This window comes from Haemaphysalis longicornis, unplaced genomic scaffold (genome assembly GCF_048455015.1).
Source record: "Haemaphysalis longicornis isolate Haplotype H1 unplaced genomic scaffold, Haemaphysalis longicornis Haplotype H1 scaffold_1, whole genome shotgun sequence".
In the NCBI taxonomy this organism is placed as follows: Eukaryota; Metazoa; Arthropoda; class Arachnida; order Ixodida; family Ixodidae; genus Haemaphysalis; species Haemaphysalis longicornis.
The window spans coordinates 425,550,818-425,575,267 of record NW_027526203.1 but is presented as its reverse complement, the minus strand read 5'-3'; the positions used below and the strand labels follow the sequence as shown (position 1 = coordinate 425,575,267).

General features: G+C 49.1%; 1 protein-coding gene across 2 annotated transcripts in view; it reads right to left on the bottom strand.

Moving 5' to 3' along the window:
• LOC144155684 (homeobox protein caupolican-like) overlaps nt 1-24,450 on the bottom strand; it is a 181,379-nt gene that overhangs the window by 23,281 nt on the left and 133,648 nt on the right. For both annotated transcript variants that reach the window (XM_077687280.1, XM_077687281.1), the window contains exons 3-5: nt 11,003-11,097; nt 9,534-9,690; nt 9,244-9,421 (exon numbers count right to left, since the gene is read on the bottom strand). In XM_077687280.1, the coding sequence (XP_077543406.1) occupies nt 9,244-9,421; nt 9,534-9,690; nt 11,003-11,097 (430 nt within the window). The remainder of the gene's footprint in view (nt 1-9,243; nt 9,422-9,533; nt 9,691-11,002; nt 11,098-24,450) is intronic.

Here is a 24,450-nt window from a genome sequence, read left to right as displayed (position 1 = left end):
AGGGCGGAGCGGCCTGTGGTTCTTCGGCGACAGCCACTTTGCTCTTGCTGCATGTTCGCACGTGCGTGAGGGGGCCCTCGCTGATATGGGACAGCATTTAGCGGACCTCTTTTGGCACTGCAGACAGCGCGGTCTCATCATCTGTGCTGCGACGGCCGTGAGGAACCACCCGGTTTTTGTGCTTGGTTGCCCGTCGCAAGTGCGCACGCAATTCTGTGCTCAGCTCATTTGGGCTTATTTAAAACGCGACACTACAGGCCGCCCAGTATCGATCAGGGACGCTTCGTCCGAGTATTTTCCCGCCACGCAGTGTACGCGATTTAAATCGCACTGCGCGGCGTCCCTGTTATCCCGGCCGACATCATGGTAATGCTGGTGTGACATGTGCATGCATGCATGAAGAATCGCACGCGACACAGATGAGCTCTGGGGAAGGTACCGGGAATTGTTTTGTATGGAAAGCAGGCTGGCCGTATTGAATGGAGCCCGTGAACAGAAGGAAGAAGAGGCCTTGTTTGAATCGTAGCGGAAGTGGCGCTGCCGACTGGCCTCCGCGGACGACGTGCGGAGGCCACCGAGTAGGCGCGATAAGGGTCCTATATTTATACGCACCTGATTAGGAGCGCAGTATACGCGACGCGCACGACGTACGCGATTCCCCGCAGCCTATACCCCGCGTCGTCCTCGCCGGCGACAGCCTGCGGCTGACACTGGCTGAGTCGCGTCGGAACCCTTGTTAAACGTCTTCACAATGGGGAAACCGCGGCTTGTTCCTATGCTTCGCTGCACAGACGAGATAAGTGGGCATTCGAAAGACACGCGGGGTCGGTCGAAGACGTCCTGTACGAATCGTGCACTGTAATGGGATGGAACTGAGCGAGCAGTTGTAGAACCAGGCGATCCATGTCTAACAAAGCGACAATAAAAATACAAATTGAATGAAAGGAGAAAGGGAGTGAGCGAGAGATTGGGAGAGAAATTAAGGGTTCCGCCTTGGTTTTTTTTATATGCTTAACGTATTTTTTAAAGACAGCAGCACAATATTGTTCTTCGCATCAAAAGCATGTGCTTCCTTCATACGGACGTAATTAATATTTACGGGCTCTCCCAGTTGGCTCATAACTCCGATTTTTTTACCTGCTCGGTGTTGCAGTGGCGAACGCATAAACGTATTGCCCACGAGTTCTAGAGGTCGATTTACAGCCGTCGACGGTGTATTTCTTGCGGAAGTGCGAATTATAAAAACAGCGGTGTGTACGAGATTACCGTTCGCTTAAAAAACAACAACGAAAAGAGGCGAAACGAGGTAGCCCTCCACTACAACACGAATTACATTTGTATATCTTCGGTCCGTTAACCACCAGTTTTATTTTAAATTTTTTGCTGTGTTTATTCTCACTGATGGGGAGTGACCAATATGTGGGCACGGAACGTGCGCGAAACAACTAGCAATATAGCATTCTGGGTTCTGTTCCCGTGCAATTTGCGCGCCATCTTCTTAATATAGCAGCAATTCTATCTATTATATCTTAAGGCGAATAAATGTTTAATGGTTAGCAATTAGAACCATTTTTAACGTTGTCTTTATGGCCCAAACACAGCTGAAACCAAAAATAGCTGGATAGAATACGTACCGGAATATCAACATTGGTTTAAATAATTTCGTTCCTGCAGGAACAGTGAAACATTTAGTTGGGAGTTTCCTTTTAGTTTCCTTGTATGCCCAAGGAAAGCCCCCTTAGGAGATGATAAGAAAAAGGCGGATGGCTGGTTGAATGAATGAATGAATGAATGAATGAATGAATGAATGAATGAATGAATGAATGCTTATTAGGAGTTGTATTACAAAAAGCAGTCTTGCCACGTCCACTTACATAAGAAATCGAGGTGTAAATCTAAGAAAAGGGTCACAGCACTGAAATGAGAGCCCGTATGTGAACCAAGTGCGCTTAAAAGAGGTTTCACATGTCGTACCGACATGCATGCCCGAGACCAGGCCGAAGACATTTCTCTCTGATCCACAAGCGCCCTTCCAAGAGGATTTTACTGCTTATGCCTGCGCCGTGTTTCGAGTGCTGTATATAGGGCAGCCTGTGTTGCTAATCCCACGGTCCACCATAGATGCCAAGCTGCACTGACTTATTTCCTCGCACAGGTTTTGCCGTATAGCACTTGCACATAACTCGAAACAAAAATCATGCGATCTGTTGGCTTTACTTCTTGAAGCACGCATTCCTCTCATTGTTGTGAAGTAAGCACCTCGCCTAGATCACCAGTCAACGCGCCCTATACCCATCATGCTTACTCAGAATTTTTCCTTTTCTGTCATGTAATCTTTTACTCGCGCGCAAGGAAATTCACTAATTCCTCACATGCGCTAAACAAGGCATGTACGGCTATGATGGTGCTTCAACGACGTGCCGCGGCGTTCCTTCGCATACAGCGACGATTACGTTTTGGGCCCGGCGGTTTCTGTGCCGCCATTGTAGGCACTTTAATGGACGACGTTCGTTACAAATGCTAATTAGTCACGGCACGTCACAACTGACAAAGGGGTTCGTTTCGGAACCGGCGCACGAAACCAGCACAGACGGCGGCGAGCTGCTGGGTGGCACTGCGCAACAAGCAGCATGCCTTCCTCCGTTCCTCCTCTCCATCCACTTTTCGTTTCTCTCGTTCACTCCTTTCTTTTGTGCAGCACGCAGCGGAAAACGGCCATTAGCCACGATAGCCTTCGTGATCATCTGCAATTGTTCTTCCAAGTTACCGCAACAGGCGCGTTCTTTCTCCCTCCACCCGAAATAGGGACAATTACGCGCTGAGAAATTCGCGCGCGCCGGAGCGGTGACAGCCTCCTCAGCGGCAATATATCTCTGGCAAAGGGTTGGGCAAACAGTCGCCTGAACCGCAGTTTTCGCTTGCGCCCGCCCTGCAGGGAATCGATTGAGTAGCTGGCGCCGGATTGATATCTATAAGATGGGCCGTTGGGAGCTGCAGCTGTCGAGAATAAAAAATAAGCTATTTGTCTGTTCTAGAGGAGCTTGTGGGTAATTTTATATTTTTTCGTGCATTCAGGACTTCCTGCTATAGACTGGTGCAAGAACAGTAACAGGGGGAATCGGGTTTTTGGTTCCCTTTTCATGCGTTTCGCTATGCGGCGCTTGTCTGACATTTTCGTCATAAGTTTACAAAACGTGGTCTTCCTATTTTTCCTCGCATCACTGCTAACTACTTTCACTGGCGTGCTCGGTGCTCAGTTTTTTTAGAGTATTCCGTTATCTGTTTTTTCATCCGACGGAGACTCTATCGCAAACTCCCAGGGGAGTGGGCAGGATACGTTTGAAGAACGTAAATTTAGCTTTAGTAAAGCAAACTAAGATAGTTGCTTGCCGACCCTGCAGTGCTGTTCACCTCTGCTTAACTCTCACTTAAAGGGACAACAAAGACAAAATACAACTTGGTTCTATTTGAAAGAATCAGCCTTGGCAACTCCCTAAACTACATTATGGCCCCGAAGGTCGTCGTTTTCACGCACGAGAAAGGATAAAAAGGCATTGAAAAACTTTGGAAATTTTGCGCTGTACCTGACGTCAGCAGTGATGCAATGGGGAAAAGCGTGTTAGGTCCACCCACGTCAGCATTCAAGTAACACGGTCAAGAGGGAACAGACGCCCCATAACAATCGCACAGTCGGGTTTCTTCGCGGTGGCTTTGGTCGGTGGCCACCAATCACACAAATAAGTCCTCGTGACGTCATGGGCTTGGTGAGAAAGTGGCTGGCAAGTCGCCACTGCTTCATCTGTTGTCCTTAGCATCTAGCTTAGTTGGAAGTTTGTGCTAATATTGGCGTCATTGTCATTCGGAAAACGCAGTATTTTGGAAGAACAAAACTTGCGTTTTGTCTTCCTGGTCCATATAAGTAATTGCCGATGGCTATTGGACTTGCGACGGTCTAGACTCCATCTCTGACTTCCCCGTGAGGAGGAAATATCTCTGAGCTATAGGGCCAATGCCCTGTGACCTAAGGGAGGGCAGCGCTCTGAGCTATAGACCAACCCCCTCTCCCTCTCCCGACCTGAGGGAGGGAAGCTGGGCTGTGAAACTATTACCACGTTCAAACACCTCCCACGAGCCCTCCTCGGTAGTTTTGTGCGGCTCTCAAACATCAGCCCATTGAGACGCGGTTCCCAGGTATGCTCAAACCGGTTGCATTATTTGCGCAGTAATGTTAGGCGCTTATTAGCCTGCATGCTTCGAACACTTCTGTGATCCCAGGCTTCCTTTTACGAGGCTTTTGCGGTTTTTAAGGCTCGTGGCTTTTCTCATTATGGGGTACATTTAAGGGACACTGAAGGCAAAGTGCGGGCTCAGACGAAAGTTCAACTGCTCCGAAGCCCTGTCAGTGTTTATTCGGGGCGAAAGATACTTTAATTGACGAGAAATTACCAATTGAAAAACGTGCATAACAAGATACAAATATCATTTTACCTGAGTACGCACCGTAGTGAAAGCATAGCAGCACACAATGCCTCGAATCAAAAGATTTGGTTTCATGCACACATCTTTACAACTTCAAGACAATCAAGAAAAAATTTGGAACAAACACATCGTGACGGCATGCGCTTCAAGGTCGAAGCGCAAAATTAACAGACGATGGATTCATCGTAAGGGCAGCACTCGCTTATTGCTATTTAGGGGGGCGAACAAGTCACTTCACTCCGGCGCAAGGCGATAAGGTTTTAAAAAAAAATCGCACACACTCTACATACACGGCGCTGGGTTGAGTCATCGCTAGGGGTAATTCCAATGTAGTAAGCTCAGTCCATGCTCTGGAGCACTCCGTCGAATTTCATCGCGAAGCAAACGCGACCACAACAAACACGCAGCTTCGGCCGCCGGCCTCCGTGGGTGCAAAACTTCGTTTGGGCAGACAGCGCCACGTGAGGCAGCAAAACACTTGTTTATTGTCACAGAAGGGCGGAACCATGGAAGGCCGACGCGCTACTTGCCACCATGATGTAAACAAGGCGATAACAGGCATGGGACTACGCCGCACCTGCAATAACCTACGCAACCACCACCGGCGCCGCCGCTTGGCAGCTTGCGAATGTCGGCCCGGCTTGAATTATACCTGCACATTTATAATTATGTATGATTTATGAAAGTGAATGTGCAAAGAAAGCTTCTGTGAGTTTCTTTGAAAGCTTGTGTGCGCGGTTCTCGTTCTGTTATTCATCACGTGACTCTTGGCACATCCGCTCAGTTGCTGTTCACGTCATCTCTTCTGGGCGACTGATAGCTTCACCTTTTGATTATTTGCGCGATTAGTTTCAAGGTACTGCCCCCGACGCTGGTATATTCGTTTTCTGGGAATTTCAATCTATCTATTTAGACCAGCTTCGGTTTTGACTACAGTGTCCCTTTAATGACGGCCATCCGAGTCAGCAATTCGTTCACCATCGTTGCTCGACTGTGATTCCTCCAGCGCTGCAGCGCATTTCCACTGGTAATAACCCGCCATCGGCATTCGAATCCCGCCTGAGCCTGAGTTGTCAACGAAATGTTCAACGTCAGTATCGCCGAGGCTGGAAAAGGTGAGGGCTGCGCTCTGGCACATGGGACCAGGGAGGCCACAAGAAACGGACAGACTAAGAGAACTAACGGCGCAGATGGGAGTTGCATTGGCGGGATCAACTCAAGCTTGTGCTCCTCGTGCTCCTTTTGTAACTACTTTTTTTTAACGCAGCAGAAAGGCTACCACCCTTATTGTGCAATTTGTGACAGTGTAGGGCTTGCTTTGCCCGTTAGCGAAGTTGTCTTAAGTCCTGAGACAGCGAGGTTAACAACACAACTTTTCCTTTAATAAAATCGCATGAACAAGAAAGAAAATGAGCCCTTTCTGCAGTGCACAATCACAATTAAATGCGCAGAAATTATGGAGTGGCTAGGCCTATGTGATCAAAATATGTGTTCACGTTTAACTTTGACAAGCATTGAAATTAATCACAACTATCATATGACCAGGTCATTAGTTGCCATGGGATGTACTCCCATCTCCAAGACATTTATTTCATGTCTAGTTCGCATTCCTGCGTCTCTTTTTACACCTAATTATTACTAGGTAGTTCTGACAATTATCAGTCAATTCCGTTGGTTGCACCTATGTGCCCTAACCGAGGCTTTACGCTACATTCGCATATGCGACATCACTACGAACTTTGATTAATGCTGACAAGGCGTCACTGTTTAATGACTTGGTCGTTGGCTAGGTGTGATGCCCCAGTCTCGGTGACGTCTAATTTGGCGCCCCATAGAAGCATGTAGAATCATTTATACGCGCAAAATAGAAGTGCACATTCACCTGAAATGCAGCAATATGGCAGCAAATGTAGACGACAAATTAGTCCTGATCATACTTCGCGTTTAGGCCTCATTCCTTTACCGGCTACGGGAACTCACCAAGGGCGTGAGCGTTCACTGTAGGAGACCTTACACGGTAGCCTAACCCGCCGCGGTGGCTCAGTGGCTAAGGCGTTGCGCTGCTGAGCACGAGGTCGCGGGTTCGACTCCCGGCCGCAGCGGCCGCTTTTCCGATGGAGGCGAAAAGCAAAAACGCCCGTGCGTACGAGATTTCGGCGCACGTTAAAGATCCCCAGGTGGTCAAAATTAATCCGGAGCCCTCCACTACGGCGCGCCTAATCGCCTGCGTTGCGTCGGCGCGTTAAACCCTACAATCAATCAAACACGGTAGCATAGAGGTTTCTTCATTTTTGATGCACACTGCCTCCGCAACTTTAGCGGTTTGGTGGAAACGTTTCCCCGGGGAAGTCGCTGACAGATTGCGTATTACAGCGAAATACGGGATGGCAGGCGGGATGGCGGGGCGGACTTTTCTTAAATACGAGCCGGTTATTACGGCCTTACTGCACTCGCTGATCGTTAAAAACCAACAGCGACAGCACCGTAGCCTTGCAGCAAGCCGGTTCCCTGAGGGGGTGAATCGAAACGTTCAATGAACTGAAATATGGGGGAAACCGGGAGGCAGCTGCCCTCTTGCTATACCGCCATGAACTGCAATGGCATTTCATGGACGAGTTACTGAATAATGTCGGTCTGATTTTAGTTTTTTAATAGGGTTCGCCTTGGCGAATTACTCGAGTGTTTCTGCACCTCAGTGGGCACGCGTTGGGCGTGGGCCTCAGGTCAGCACGGAGTGCGCGTCCATGCTGTCCTCATAGGCCATCACGAGGTGCAGGCCTCAAGCGCACGCCTCGGCGAACGGCCTCCAAGGAGGCGGCTCCTCCTCGACAGCATTCAGGTCGCAACTCCCCCTTGTAGGGTTTCCTGACCGACACATGTGCCGGTGTCCTTGCTCACCCCGCTGTACTCGTGCGTGATCGGCGAACAGCGCCCTCGTGCTCTCAGGGGTGCGCGCATTCGGTGCACGCGCCGGCTGTCCATGTGTGTGAAGGCCGAAGGGCCACTGTGAAATTTTTGCGAAAGGGTATTGATACCTCCGTCAGCATAGATTTGAATGAAAGCGTCCGGTGTAGACGCACAGATCCGCCTCCCCGATTGTTTGCGCCCCTTTAAATACACTTTGCCAGGATTCAGTGCAGTTGTTCGTTGATTTCCGTGCCACACAAGGGAAACAGAAGGCAAGACATCGCAGAGAACATGGCAGATGCCTAGTCGCATCTTCCTAAGCGTCTCCTTTTCAGTCAATTTAAGCGCTCATTACCCCTTACGCTACGCGTTGCTCCCTTTTATGACCTGTCTAGAAATTTAGTTTATTATTCACACTGTGTACACATGAGCGAGCTGGCCTTCCGTTGTCTGGCTAAGCCTTGCAAATGTACGTGCGGGCTTATTCCATTAAAAAAAAAAAAAAGCCTTGTTTGAACTGCATCCGCCGTGGTGGCTCAGTGGATCATGTGCTGTGCTTCTGAGCCCAAGGACGCCGTTTCGACTACCGGCTACGGCGGCCGCTTTTCTGGTGAGGGCGAAAAAAAAAAAAAAAAGCGCAATGTGTCGAGATTTCGGGGGCGTTGAAGATACCCATGTCGACGAAATCATGCCAGAGCCATCCACTCTACGGCGCACCTCATAGCCAAGGTGTAGCCTCGGCACGTCAGGTGCTCAAGATTTCTTCTTTTCTGCATTTACGTTGTAGTGGCCCTTAACGATTTTAGGATATGACAGGAGACTTGTACGCACGAAATAGAAGCAACTTTTCATTTTGTTCTCAGTATCAACCACACCGCTTGGCACGTTTCTCGCATTTACCCCTTATACAGCCCCCTCACCGTTGCTGGATAAAACATCACCAACAAATCATGGGGGCATGCAATTAAACCTATTTTCGACGCCCAAGTTAAATGTGCCATGAAGACAACACAAAATACAAGTTTGGATCATTAAAGGGCCGCTCTTTTATGAAAAGCACTGCTTTGTCTCAATAACAATGCTACCAGTTTTACGCTTGTGAACTTCAATAGATACCAAGGAAAACAGCTGAAGCAGCGACGACTTACCAGGCACTCTCTGACCGGGTCTTGATGACGTCGCAGGATCTTGTTTTACGAGATTGGCGGCCGCCGGAAAAAGCCACCGCCAAAACGCACGATTGTGCGGTAGTAATGATGAGTCTAATTTCCTTTGGTGGCACCGATAACGATGCTTTTGTCGCCGGGTTTTATTGTATCACTGCTACCGCTATTGTTGCAGCACGACATTTAAAAGTTATCCAATATTTCTTGTGTTCTTTTGGTGAAAAAAAAAACTCCTTTCGTGTCTGAAATAGAACTGAGTGAAGTACTAAAGGCTAGTTCCCTTAAATAGAACAGTATTGTGCTTTGTCTTCACGGCCCCTTTAACACGAGGCTTGAAAGCTCGAAGAAGAAAAAAACGGGATTTTAATGTAAGCAGAGCAACTCGGGGTCATTGCATAATCTGAGATGGCGACTACGCTTCTAAGCTTGCTGGGGGCTAAGCTGTATTTAAAAATTGATGTCAAATGATGACTGGAAGGGAGTTAACATTGCGTCTTTCTGTTTATCCGATCAGAAAATGACGGGCCTGGAAATCTTAACGGAGTTGGGATACTTCATCGTACGCTCCCTTAATTCAGTGCTCACAGTTTATACTCATAAAAATTAAAACTGCCCCGCCCCGTAGATATCGCCTTTCTCTGTCGGAGGGTTTCATTTTCTTTAGCTCATGCATTGCGTCGAGAGTACTAACCTGGTTTGATGTCACGCTGCGCGTCACTGTCCGCCTTGTCGGTGCAGTCATTGTCAGTGTCCGATGCTCCACCATCCGCCTTATCGTCGCCGGACTCGTTGTTCTTATTGCGCGGCTCCCAGGTCATCTTATTCTCTTTTTTGAGGCGCCGCCTGGCGTTAGCGAACCACGTCGAAACCTGTGGAAAGGACAGCCGTAGGTGTAGCAGCAGCCTACTAACGCTCATGGAGGGATCAGTCGTCATTGACGGTTGGAAGAATATGGGCCCCCGTAGCGATAAATATACCAACCTGGGTGAGTGTCATCTTGGTGATTATTGCCAGCATGATTTTTTCTCCCTTTGTCGGGTACGGGTTCTTGCGGTGCTCGTACAGCCACGCCTTCAGGGTGTTGGTGGTTTCTCGTGTGGCGTTTTTCCGTCGTGCTGCGCTATCCATGGCGCCATACCTGAGAAGAAAGCGTATGGGTATTTTGACTAGTGAACTATAGCTATGTCTATAAGCTACATACAACAATTTCTAGCTCTGTCCTTAATTCTCCAGCAAGCTTACGTCACCCGAGGAAAAAGCCGATGCCGGACAACCAATGCTTCCCAAGTATACGGCACTGATTTTTAATGCTTCGTGATGTCACTTTTTTTTTTCGTGTTTAAAAAGTACACACGATCACACTCAGTGAAAATTTGTGGGGCCAGTTTAAAGTGGTTACGAACCATGTAACACAGCCACTCGGGGGTGTTTTTGTTTTTGTTTTATCTGCAAAAGGTGAAGGCGGGAGTGCAGGAGAGGGGAGATGGAAGGTATGCGCGCGGTGACACCGCGATCCGCAACAAACACGAAAATATCCCACATAACGTAAAAATGCCACCCCCCCCATACAAAAATAGAAAGCCGGTACGTGGAAGCTAATATGTCTGATAAGAGTCGTGGTATGCATCATAAACTAGTAAGCATAATGAACCATCAACTAGACGTACCTTCACGCTCTATTATGCCTGGTTCTGGCATTTAATTTTATCGGAAATTACCGCCAACGTGTGCGGTAATTTCAATTCTACTGTACTTAAGCTTGGCTAAAGAAGAAGAGTAGATATTACATTTGGTTAGCGGCGAAAAGGTTGTACAGCTACCCTGAAGGTTGCCCCTGCTGGTTGGGATTCATATATTTATTTGTACACCCCTTCACTACCTTTGCTACATTTATTAAGTTCTTATTGATATTGCTCCATCACAGCCAGGTCTCCCAAAGCGCATTACCGTAAAAATTTCGTTTTCTTCTATTTTTGCTTTTTCAAGCACCTAAAAAACTACTCCTTTCTCAGTGCAACAAAGTTAAACTTAAGTTGCGACCCGAAGTTCCAAGATAATAAAAAAGGATGCATCGGAGCTCTCTCAACCTCTAAAGGCAGCTTTCTCACGGAACTCATCTTCATCCTGGGTGCACTCTGTAGTCTCAAAACGAACCTGTCAATTGAACGTATGTATTTCTGCATGGAAACAAACCCTGCTGGAAGTGTTAAGAGGCGCGTACGTTCTAATCACCCAAACAGCGCAGCCACACATGCAGTAGAAACAAATGTCTGCGTTAAAAAGAAAACGCTATTAAATAATACCGCAGTTTGAGCCACTGTATCTGGGTAAAAATTGCGTACACGCACCGTAGACTTCAAAAGGGGCAGAAGATGGTGCGTACATGCATCTGTTTTTCCAGTGGCTGTTTTACGAACATTGGCCCCATCGACAAAGCGTTGACTGCTCACCTGTCACCATATGGACTGTAGGCAGCCAGGGTTGGGTCATACGGATAGCACGCAGCGGCAGCCTGCGGAATAGTTCCCCAGGTGGCTCGATTGTCCTGTTGAAGAAAAGAAGGATGAATGTCAGTCCCTCATTTGCGAACACTAAACAAACACAGACAACGCTCCTGCTTGCACATCATAGAAAAAAATTACACCATCTTCCCGTAGGGGAACCCTGAGTAGTATGCGAAGCAGCCATGGGGTCGACTGAAGTTCCCATTAGTTTTCAGTTCGTCGTTTCCGTTGACGTTCAGATTCGCGTGCCTTCGTTGTATCAGTAGCTTCTTGACGTAGTTTGAATGAGTGAAGGACATAAGGCGCGTTCGTAGCACATGCTCCCGTCTCGGTTTGTGGCGCAGAGGGAAGAGCGCCACGTACCTCCCGTTGCGGCCAGAGAGTCGTAGGATCGAAACCGGGTGCCGCCTAACTATTTCCTTTTATAGTGGACTGCGCTGACGTCAGCCCAAACGCTGACAGGGCTGAAGAGACACGCATGCGCAGTAGAGTGCGGACGGCGGACAACGACTATGAGGGAGGGAGGGACACAGCCCCAAGCATGAGATGCTTCGCATCTAAAAACAGCTGTGTGAGCTAGAACGGCACGGTATCTGACGATCAGCTTTGCCAACGCGCATTCAAAACCACAAGCAGAGATCAATATTTCACAGCTGAGCTGTTACAGGCTAGTTGGTGCTTGCGTCGACACGGTACGTAGGAAAAAGTCGCATCGACAAATTTAATCTTGCGGTGACGCCAACTTTCCGGTGACCGCTTTGTAGCTCTGAATCTAATGTAGGTATCTTGAAAAAAAAATTGTAGTGAAATGGGCCTCTATGAAGACTGGAATTACGCAGTTTTATTTACTTGCATAGAAGGTACACACTGAAGTTGCAAACCTTAAAAAAAATCCTGGCTGCTGTCAGTACATGGCCGTCTACGGCAGGAGTATGGTTACAGCAAACAGCTGTAACTGTGATTTTATCGAAATTATGCCGAAACAAATTAAATGAAAAATAGCCGCTAATACGATTCTAACTTTACTCCGAGTCTCATCTACTGTTACTCATTATACGTAGTTCACAGCGAAGTTGTAAATATTGTGGATTCCCGTCTGCTGTCAATACACGGACTTCTACAAGAGGGAAACGGGCAGCCCCATGTTCGTCCGCTAGGCGAAGTCTCTAGGCCATCAACGTTTCATTCAGCTAATTACTTGTAAGTGTGCTCAAGCGCAAATGACAAACAACGTGTTTGTTTCGTGCACTTCATGGAGCAGCGCCCAGCTCCACTGGTCATCCTTCTTCACAGACTGGAAGAGCACGCAATTTTTGTGAAGTGGGGAAGCTCTGTACGTCATCCGCATTCAATTTCAAAATGTAAACATGTATCATAAAGAAAACAGCAAAATGGTTACTGAAATTTTTTTCTTAATGAGAACAGTGAGGACGACCACGGCTATCGTTTCCTTTAGTGTCCGTCTGGGACCATAACCTATAAGTGAAGAAACAGATGTCATGCCTGGGAAATCACTGTTTTGGCAGCGGTGAACTCGACCTCGAGCCGTCATATTTTTTAAGCACGCCGCACCCAAACTGGAATTGAACCGAAAAACAAGTGAAGTGTTCTGGTTTATGGCTAAACGATTCAGCCCCGCTCTAATGATAACGGGCTGTAAATGAAGTTTGTGTCTTTCTATTTCACGCACCCTGAACCTTGTGCGCACTCATGCCCCATTTCGATCAATAGCAGCCATGTAAACGCTCTATTCTCGGTCCCGACAAGGGGAAAGAGATGCAGCCCATAAATGAAAACGTATGCAGCCGCAGGTCGCTCCCGCAGGGCATAAGGCTGTGCAAAGAAAAATTGCACACTCTGCGTACCCCGCGGGCGGTATGAAACACTCTTTTTGCCTTTTCCTTCCCGGGAATAGGTCTCCCTCTGACTAGTCCTGAAGTGCGTAGGCTGACAGCTTGCGGCGCCGAGCATCGACGATGGCCTGCAACCCAAAAATGGCAAATTCGTTGGCTTTCATACTTCATTTAGATTGGTTGCACACCTGGAAACTACAGCAGCTGAAAAAAACGTGACTTTTTAAAAACGAAGAAAAGAAAAGCTGCGCACAATCTTTAAGGCGAAAAATGGCTTATGCCACGTGATAAGCTAGGCCAGGAACGAGGTTTCGCCAAGCTCTGGGAATGATCTTCCGCAGTATGACAGGCAAATGAACAGCCAAGGTGCCCGTCATAAGTGAACTTCTGTTACAAGAAGACCGAGACATGGTGGAAGACAAGGTCATCCGCACTCTCTTCTTCCATAAAACTACCGAAGCTGACACTGCCGAACCTTCACAGCCTCACTGTGCCCAGCCCGCAAGAGAGATTAGATGATCCCTTTACCATGCATGAACTCCTTGCTCCTATAGGGCAAGACAAAGTACGCCGAGCACCAGGCAATGACAAAATTACATGGCAGGATCTCTGAAACCTCCATGACAGCGCCCAGGAAGCATTTCTCCGCGTTGTTAACAACTCTCGAGAACTTGGCACAGTGCACGAAATGTTGAAACTGATTATGATTCATCCTATCCCCAGACCTCGAAAAGACTGAAGAGAATCCGAGAACGTTCGGCCTATAGCCCTCACGCCTACCATGTGTAAGCTTTTTGAGAGGCTCATCAACAATCGACTTGAATACCATCGGGAGAAGACAGCTTGGTTTCATCCATAACTGACTGGCTTCCCACCTAATCGGAGCACCCGAAGCTACCTTTGGCTTCTACGCCGGGTCATCAATAGGACGTCACGAAAGCAATCACAGGACTACCTGCTTGCTGTGGACATGAAAAGTGCTTTTGATAACGTAGATCAAAACTCAATCCCCCAAGTCTTCACGGACGCTTTCTGCAGCCAACTTCCTGGAACGTCGGCTCGTCCGCTTCCAAGACAAAGATCCGTAATGGGTGCCCAAAACTTTCTTTTTTGACAGAGGAGTTGATCAAGAGTTCACTCTTATGTCACTCCTATTTAACCCAGCCAAGAGCAAGGTGGCCCGCGAACTTGAGGGAAACACAGCAGCAAGATTCGCCATCCACGCGTATGACACCGTTGTCTGGATGGAAGTCAAGGTTTGTAATCATCATCATCACCAGCCTATCTACGCCCACTGCAGGGCAAAGGCCTCTCCCATTATTCTCCAATTACCCCGGTCCTGTGCCAACTGTGACCAATTTATCCCCGCAAACTTCTTGATCTCATCTGCCCATCTAACTTTCTGCCGCCCCCTGCAGCACTTGCCTTCTCTAGGGATCCACTCTGTTACCCTTAATGACCAACGGTTATCTTGCCTTCGCATTACATGCCTTGCCCACGTCCATTTCTTCTTCTTAATCTCTACTAATATGTCCTTAACACGCGTTTGTTCCCTGACCCAGTCCGCTCTCTTCTTGTCCCTTAATATTACACCTATCATTTCCCGCTCCATTGCCCGCAGAGTCGTTCTCAATTTAAGTTGAACCCTCTTAGTGAGCCTCCAAGTTTCTGCCCCGTAGGTGAGTACCGGTAAGATGCAGCTGTCATACACTTTATTCTTCAGCGACAATGGTAGGGTGCTATTCATTATCTGAGAATGTCTGCCGTATGCACTCCACCCCATTCTGATTCTTCTAATTATTTCTGCCTCATGGTTGGGATCTGGGGTAACAACTTGGCCTAAGTAAATATATTGGCTTACGACTTCCACTGCCTCGCCCCCTATCCCAAACTGCTGTGCTGTCCCGAGGTTATTTATCATTACTTTGGTTTTCTGCATATTAATTTTCAGGCCCACGGTTCTACTCTGTTCGTCCAGTCCAGAAAGTATGCTTTGCAATTCTTCCCCCGAGTTACTTAGCAAGGCAACGTCATCAGCAAATCTGAGGTTACTGAGGTATTCTCCATTAACCCTTACTTCCACCTGTTCCCAATCCAACGTTCTGAATACTTCTTGTAAACATGCTGTGAATAACATTGGAGAGATTGTGTCTCCTTGTCTGACGCCCTTCCTTATAGGTATTTTACTGCTCTCCTTATGGAGGATGATGGTAGCTGTGGACCCATTGTAGATATTCTCTAGTATTTTTTACATAATGCTCATCTACCCCTTGGTTCCGTAATGCCTGAAGGACTGCTAGGGTTTCGATCTAGTCAAATGCTTTTTCATAATCTATGAATGCTATATATAGGGGTTCAGTATACTCCGCGCACTTCTCTATCACCTGATTGATCGTGTGATAATGGTCCATTGTTGAATAACCTTTACGGAACCCTGCTTGTTCTTTAGGTTGACTGAAATCTAAGGTTGCAGAAATTCTGTTGGCGATTACCTCGGTAAGTACCTTGTAGACGACTGACAGTAAGCTGATCGGCCTGTAATTTTTCAAGTCCTTCATGTCACCTTTCTTATGGAATAGGTTGCAGCGATGGCGTAGAGGTAGAGCATCCGCCTCGCGTGCAGAAGGACCGTGGTTCGAATCCCGGTGCCGGACAATTCCCACCGGATTAAAAAAAAAATCCGCGTATTGATGGAATTGCACAAAGGGGCTTGGGGTGCGGCCTGACCCCGGCGACCATTGCCGGTAACGCACTCCCTCACCAGAGCAGGATTGGCCACCCTGGTGTAGTAACGGCCACAACCTCCCCTGAATACGCCAATTAACCCTCGGCCCTCAGTCCCCAGCGGCTGCGAAGCAACTGACCACGGTGGCGGTCAGACCTGCGACGCAGCAGAGGGTGCTAAGAATCCCTGGATCCGGACAGGCCGCCAATGGAATCTGAACCTCGCAACTTTTAACGAGCGAACCTTATCTAGCGAAGCGAGTCTAGAGGTGTTGTTCGAGGAATTAGAGGGCATTAATAGGGATGTAATAGGGCTTAGCGAGGTTAGGAGGGCAGGCGAAGCATTTACGGTACTGAAAAATGGACACGTCCTATGTTACCGGGGTCTAGAGGACAGAAGAGAACTGGGAGGGGGATTTCTAGTCAATAAAAGCATATTTGGCAACATAGAAGAATACTATAGCATTAACGAAAGGACATCAGGTCTTGTAATTAGGCTCAATAAGAAGTACAAGCTCAAGGTGGTGCAGGGCTACGCGCCCACATCCAGCCACGACGACCAAGTAGTGGAACATTTCTATGAAGATGTGGAATCGGCAATAGCTAAAGTAAAAACACAGTATACCGTAGTTATGGGGGACTTCAATGCTAAAGTAGGCAATAATCAGGCTGGAGACAAGGCAGTTGGGAACTATGGTCTGGGCTGTAGAAATAGCAGGGGGACCTACTAGTTGAGTTTGCAGATCGGAATAACCTACGCATAATGAATACCTTCTTCTGTAAACGGGAGAGTTGGAAGTGGACGTGGAGGAGCCCGAATGGGGACCATAAAAATGAAATAGGCCTCATATTATGCGATAACCCTGGCGTCGTGAAGGATGTGGAAGTGCTCGGAAGGGTAAGGTGCAGTGACCACCGTATGGTAAGATCTCGAATTACGCTAGATTTGAGGAGGGAGCGCAACAAGCTAGTACGAAAGAAGCCGATTAATGAGCTAACAGTAAGACGTAAAGTAGAAGAATTCAGGATCGCGCTGCAGAACCGATATTCAGCTCTTAACGAGGAAGCCGAGATTACGACACAGGAAGCCAGCGACAACCTTACACGCATTATCACGGAGTGTGCAGTAAAAGTCGGGGGCAAGATGGCTAGACAGGATACTGGTAAACTTCCACAGGAAACGAAAGATCTAATTAGGAAACGGCAAACCATGACAATCTCCACCCCCGCTGACAGAATAGAACTAGCGGAGCTTTCGAAGTTAATCAATAAGCGTAAGACAGCTGACATACGCAAGTATAATATGGAGAGGATCGAATACGCTGTAAAGGTTTGTAATAACAAGGCCCAAATGCCGGTCTTCAGCCTTGAGGTTCTATCTCGCGGCTAGGGCAAAAGCTGTCGCGGGGAAAATGGAATTGCTTAGCATTTACGGACAACGCCTTAGGAACGCGGCTCAAAACATCGAGCTGCAAATGGGGAATGACCATTCTACGTCACAAAATGGCATCATAAGACTCTTATGCATCGATGTCAGCAGCTGCAATAGCCCCAAGGCGTCAGTACGCACTCTGCAGCGCAAAACCTCAGTCGGACTCGGCGTCTTTAAACTCGCATGTCATATAAGTTCGGCGGTTCAAGTCAACACGCTTGCCTCACCCTTGCCCGAGTGGTGGCAGTCGGACGAATCTCGTATGGGCTGCCTGCTTACAACTTCACCAAAAAGCAGATGCAAGATCTTTACATCCTGCACCGGGATACGATGGAAACCGTGACCGGGCTTCGAAAAAATGTCCGCATTGACATCTTGGTGCAAGCAACACCACCTCCATCTCCAGTCCCAGTTGTCGAAGACACTCACCTTCGCCATCAACATATACTTGATCTGACCCCCAAGGACTAGCACTTCAGCGATGGGATCTGTTCATCAGTCAAGCTAACCCGTCCCCGATGCATGTATCGGTTCCGTCTGGGGAACGACCAACACCCGCTCCTGTGCGACGGAGACCCATTGCTCGCACAGGCAGAGAAGTACGAGAACGGTATATCCGAAAACTCGCACAAGACAAGGCTCCGGACGAGTTCGACCTCTTTACCGATGCCTCCGTTGATGGAACTGAAGCAGACATAGCCAGGGTATGTCCAGAGCTACCCACTCTAAATATCACAAGAAGGATCACCAATACGTACGGACTCGCAAAGAAAGCCGAAATCTTTGGATTGCTTGGCCCACTGCAACAGTTGTTACAATCGGAGCTGAATGGCAACACCAAATTTCAGTTCACGAATTCACACACTGCCTTACAGGAGCTAAGCAAGGCGTCAAGAACTAACATGACCGCCAACAAGATAATCGGCTTACTCCAGGTTGTGAAAGAGCGACGTTTGCTGCAGGACACCGGGGCACACGGTCGGCGCAAACGGGAACCAGCAAATACATGATGCTGCCAGGGAGTACTTACTCACAACACCCCCACTGGCTCCCACCCCGCCACCTCCCCCTGCTCCACCGACATGGTACGTCTATCGAGACAAGTTGCGACAAGAAAGACGCAAACACCTTGGAGAGACTAAGCCGTCGGGATTCCTGCCTGATGACAACACATTGGCACCCACGTGCACCTTCTGCAAGGCACAAGTCGTGACGGATCTTCAACGTTCCATAGGGCGTTGCACAAGCTTTAGTAAGGGTATGGCTGCCTTACTCGAGAAATGCAAGCCCCTACTGACCGAAACGCCCATCTCGGATTAGTCCGTAGCTAACCACCTTTTCTCTGGGACACTGGCCGCTACGCAGTAAAAAGCGGTCTCTTTAGAACACTCTGAGGCGAGCCTGACAAACCCCCACGCTGGCATTCATGCCATGACTGATGGCACGACGATGTGCTACCCAACTACGCCCTTCCTTTAACCCCTACTCCCCATGGGCTACGAGCTTCCTCATTGATTAAAGTCAATCAATCAATCCATTCCCCACGGTGACCCAACACCAGTAATTTGTGCTTTTAGCCGCTGCCTTCAACCGCTGCTTAACATTACTTCCTCTGGTGACCTTTCATATAGCCAGACGTGTCATTGTTGCGAAGCTCTGTGATGCCTTGTATAATCGCCAGTTTTTCAGGATGTGTAGAGCAGAAAAGTTTGTGTTTTTGAACGAATAGGCAAATAGTGATAACAGATTTAGGACTTAAATATTGTTAGCATGTAGAGTGCAGTTTATCTCCGTTTGAAAAACATCAAAACCTATAGTTCTGACCTCACAGGCACTGCGTATTTCGCCTGTGAAGGTTGATCAACGCAGAAGTACACGAAAAAGTTACAGCCGTTCCACTCTACGTGAAAACTGTTGTAAATGCAGAGCACTGATTCGCCATAATGGGCTGTAGCGCCGTTATCCGCTCACTGCTACCACCCAACGCATTTCAAATTTCCCGCCTTCGCAGTGCTGGCGCGCCCCCTGCCTGAAACTGCGCCAGCAGGAGTTCTGTTCGTTTTGTGCATGTTTTCCCTCCCGCATCGCCGCCCGACGTTCACGAATGGCTGCGGCTTCTCGATGGAGAAGTTCGGCGTCGGCGGCTCGCTTGCGGCGCTTGCGCTCAGCATCCGCAGCACGCCGCCGCGCCGCCTTCTCTTCCCGCGTAGACATTGTCGATGAAGTCGATGGTGAAACGTGAAACGTGCCGTGAACCCCCTGCCGCGGCTATGACGCAACGTGTGCCGTGAACCCCCTGCCGCGGCTATGACGCAACGTGGAGCGGCTATGACGCAACGTGGCGCGGCTATGACGCAACACAATCCAACACAATCCACTTTAATCCAATCCAAATCCAAATCCAAACCAATCCAAGCCAAGCCAATCCAATCCAATCCAAGCCAAGCCAATCCAATCCAATCGAATCCAATCCAATGCCAGACCGACGGGGAGCGATGCGGACTACGGACGCCAACGCGGGTGACATCGTGAGTTACTGAAATGCTCTGCATTAACATGCAGAAAACCAGACGAGACGGGCTCTTCCTCGTTCGACAAGCACTCGTCCAAACTGCCTTTTTGCTGTTTCGTTTTCATGACCACTCGTTTTCGGGGATGGGAATCGACCTTCAAGATCAACTCGACATTCTTCTTCTACTTTCGTTTTGTAGTGGACATGCTGTTGTGGACAAATAAAGGCCCTTTACCCAAATATATATATAGACATCTATTTCTTATAGTGCTAATTTGCCCATTCCAGTTGGTAACGACATAATATTCAGTTGGATTGCGCATTAAAGCGAAAGAAATTATGGCGTTTGCCAGGCAAAATGGTAAACATGTCAATTGTTAGTCTGCGCTGTGGTCGTTTCTGTTCTTCGCTTTCGTCAAGTGTCTTTCCTTGCGTAGTTGGCACCATGACATCGCATTAGCATTCTTTTCACCTTACAAACAGCTAAAAAATTTGTGCCCTTCCACTCTGTGAAGAAGGATGACCTGCAAAGCTGGACGCAGTCCACGGAGTGCACAAAACAAAATACGTTTGTTGTAATTTGCGATGGAGCATTCTTCCTAACCAATTAGCTGAATATACCTCTGAAGGATCCAAGCTTCGTTCTTGCAGACAAACATGGTGCTGCCTGTGCCCCTCTCGCGTCGTAAGCATCTTACTATTTGTGTAACACACAAACCCAATCCGCTCTACCATGACTCGGTACAGGTCTCATTGGGCCGTTTGACGTCCGCGTTTAAATCTCGCACCAGCACAACGGACATGCCACCCATCAGTACGGGCATGAAACTTATAGCTGCTCGTGCACGCCTCCCTTCCTCCCTCCCACTACAAACCTGCGCACACATAAACCGGCAGCCGGTCATGTGCGCGTGCTTAGAAGTGACAGACACCGCCGAAGATATCCCCTGAAAACCCTCTGAGGAAGTGATATTGGCTCACGCCGGCGTTCCAAGCGGGCAATTTGCTGTTCATCCGGGAGGGATTCGCCGCTGCTCGACGAGCTGAAATTGAGGCATGCTAACTAAAAGTGCAGAAAAACGTGGGACAAAGAAAAGAACCGCACAGGACAAGCGCTTGTCCTGTGTAGTTCTTCTCTTTGTCCTGCGATTCTCTGCGCTCTTAGTTAGTATGTTCCCATACCAACTGACCTACTTGTCGGTGCTCCTAAGAAATTGAGGCGGTAACGGCGGTACCAGCAGCCTTCCGTTGTTTTTGCACCCATTCGCGCTTATGTTCGGGCCGACGCTTCGATTCTTGCTCTTCTTCCTCCAAACGAACGGCATGTATCCGTCCCATAACGATTTTAAACCAGGAAGCCCTGGGTACATTCTCCCATACAAGCACGCGCCCTTCCGTTTTTCTTCCCCCTCGTATGCACCCTAGTGTGTGTGTAAGATGCCTGTGTAACACATCAACCCACACCCGAACCCTTCGATTGAGGAGGACAGCCGAATAACTGCATTCAGCCATGTAATTTCGAAATCTAAATACCAGCACAACCGACAATTCATTGGTAGGGGCATGAAGCCTAGCTGTGCGTGCACGCCCCTTTTCTACCCGCAAGCCGTGCACGCATAAACCGGTAATCGGTGATGGCGCATGCTGAGGTGTGAAAGACACCGGCGAAAATATCGCTCGGAAGGCCTTCCAAGCTGAAAAAAAAAACGGGCTCAAGCCGGTGTTCCGACTGGGGAAGTTTCTCTTCTACCGGGAGGGATTCACAGCTACTTGGCGAAGTTAATTTGAGTGGAAACAGCGACGGCGGGTTTCGGTCGTTTTAGGGGGCCGCCCTGTGGCAGCCGTTACCTGGGCTTCACGGGAGCGGCATCTGTTTATGTCCGCGTAACCGAGTCAGCGAACGCAGTAGCGACGAAAGAACGACAACAGAGATGAGCGTCTAGCGAAGGGTGAGGTGGGATATCCCACGTGCGGCTGCGGCGTCATCTCTCCCTCTGCCTTTCCCTCACACGTATCTTGCGTACCCACCAAGGAGAGCCATCCCTCTGACACGTTCCCCAGACGCTGTTCCATTATCCGCTAATCCAACCCACGTGACGTTTGCCCGGGAGGTGCTAACACGATATGCAACAAAATGCTCGCTGCTCCAGTGTGCGGGGCTAATCCGAACCACGTGACATTTGCGCAAGAAGTTCAAAGATGATTTGCAACATGCTGTCCGGCGGCGGCGGCGCACTGAGAGGTAGCAGCAGAGTAGTGCACGCCGCCGTACGTTCGCTGATCACGCGAACACTTCCTGAGACGCAGCAGAAATGCGCCGTGACCGAGAAGGCTGCAGTTTGCGCTGCAAACAAATTTTATATTAGCATTTTTTACGCCCATCCGTGCTTGTGTTTGTTTTCCGCAATCATCTGATAACCGCATAACGCCGTTAGCTGCCGACTGCGCAATTTGCCAAAGTGTGCATCGGTGGAGGCGAGGGGAAAATAGTAGTGAAAGATGTGCCAGCGGTGGTGAGGAGGAGCACCGGAGCGGCGCCGAGTAAACCGATGACACCGGAATAAAAACTGGGGAGGGGGGGGGGGGGGTAGACCTTTGCAGTAAAAAATCGCGGGCCATCTCCACTAACGTGAAACCTGGGGAGGGGCGAAGCATGCAGAGTATACGTGTATTCTTGGCGCCTTGGCGTTTTTTCCAACGGAGGTGAAACCATTCGGGGGTAGAGTTAAAAAGCTTTGATGTAAAAGTCTCTTGTCTTTGAAACACGAATCCCTCTAGCGCGAGGCGTAAATGAGTGACCTGGTGTTTTTAGAACACGTTACGAAGCGCTCCAGCGCGAGGCGTAAACGAGTGTCCCGGTCCTTTTTTAGTACGCGTTACGTTCTAGTGCGAGGCGTAAACGAGTTTCCCGGTGTCTTAGTGCCGTGTCTACATGAGACGACGATTATGACGACGATGACAACGACGACGACGAGGACAACGATGACGACGACGACGACGACGACGACGGCGACGACGACAGGATACGCCAACAGCCCCAGCCCCTAGGGGGCTTCGCCCCTAAAAAATACAACTGTCGCGGGCATTTAAGGATGTTGGCGTCTAATGTACAGACGCAACACGGCCATGCATGGGCTAGTCTAAAGGAATTCTAAAAAGAGAATTCTAATTTCAACAGCAGAAGAAACGGAAAAAGGGTAATAGGGCCACGGATTATTGTCTCTGTGTCAAGAAGAAGGGGGAGGGGGGTAGCCCGGCGAATTTGTAATTCGAGTTTAATGTTTGAAAAGGTACACACAGCGAAAGAAAGGTTAAACCTTTTTACCGTGGCCTCACTTCCCGACTCCTCGTAAACGGACAACTTAGCGCCCCTTTTCCAGATGAGTGAGGGATTAGGCAGGGGTGCCCACTCTCCCCCCTACTTTTCGTCCTGGCAATCGACCGTCTATTTAGACGCGTGGCGAACTCTCCTGGCATACGCGGCTTTCCCCTTCCCGGACAGGCCCAGGTAAAAGTTTCAGCGTACGCAGATGACGAGTCCCTGGTTTTTGCGGGACGACAGCAGCTTTACCGCGTCCTCATGCCTCTATTCCATCTACAGCGAGCTGTCTGGCGCGCAAATAAACAGGGGTAAGAGTCGGGCACTGCGATTAGGAGCATTCACGTCAGACCTTTGGGGAGAAGTGGAGTGGATCGCCGCCGTCAAAGTCCTAGGTGTAACGTACCACGCCCCGGGTGAGGTGGCGCGTGAGACATGGACGGGAATTGTGAAGAAGGCCAAGAAGCACCTGTTGGTAGCGGCGCAATTTAAACTGTCCTTTACGGAGCGCAGCGTCGTAATTAAAGCATGCGTTTCTTCCGCTCTTTATTACGTTGCGCGCATAGCTCGTCCACCCCGAAATGTAGTGCGGAAGCTGGAGAGCAAGTTCTTCTCTTTCTTTTGGGGAGGAAAGACGGAGAGGGTAGCTCGGGCTTTCATGCGGCTCCCAACCAGCATGGGGGGATACAGCCTTCCATGCATGTCGACAATGTGCAGCGTCCTGGCGTTGCGTAGGTTTGTAGATTTGACGCGAAACCCGGACTACATAGGAAGCAGCTTTCTAAACTACTTCCTGGGCACATCGCGAGGTGTGTTTTACAGTGAACCTTACATCGGCCCTTTGGCAGAGCAACCGCCGCCGTTCTGCGCCTATGTCACGAAAACCTTTCGGGAACTGTTAGCACAGATCCCCGACTTGGAAATTTCGGATATTGCCCCAAGCAAACTTTGCGAACAACTTGCTGTGGCGGAACTCACTGCGGAGCAGAAAGCGCGCTCTAAAAAGGCGCGCTGGAGGCAGCTGACTTCTCCGGTCCTCCCAGCGGACGTCAAAGATTTCGGGTGGGAGCGTAGTTGGGGCGTTCTGCCCACTAGAGACCGCTTGACAACGTGGGGCGTAACACCGTCAGCGCGTTTTCCTCAATGGGAACAAAATGAAACTTTGCGACACGCACTCTTCCAGTGTTCTGTAGCAAGGACGTTTTGGACGCCGATGTCTAGGATGTTTCAAGTACGCCTAGGAGAGCGCACAAAATCTCGCGATGCCTTAGTGACTTTTCTGTTATGTGTGGCGGCCCTGGTTGTGTGGAGGCGTCGTGGTGTCGCGGCACTCCAGTCCCGGCCTCACAGGGCTATGTTCCCAATGCTGCTGCACATGCGCACGCGTCTGTTCGAACACCTGGAAGCGGAGCTCGCCACGCTGGGGGAAGAGGCGTTCCTCCCGCGTTGGTCGTGCCGCTTCATCAAGGTGAACAACGCACGTTTGGAAATACTAATAGTTGAATATTAGCCTTGTAACCATACTAAAACAAGTTGGAATATTAACCTTGTAAC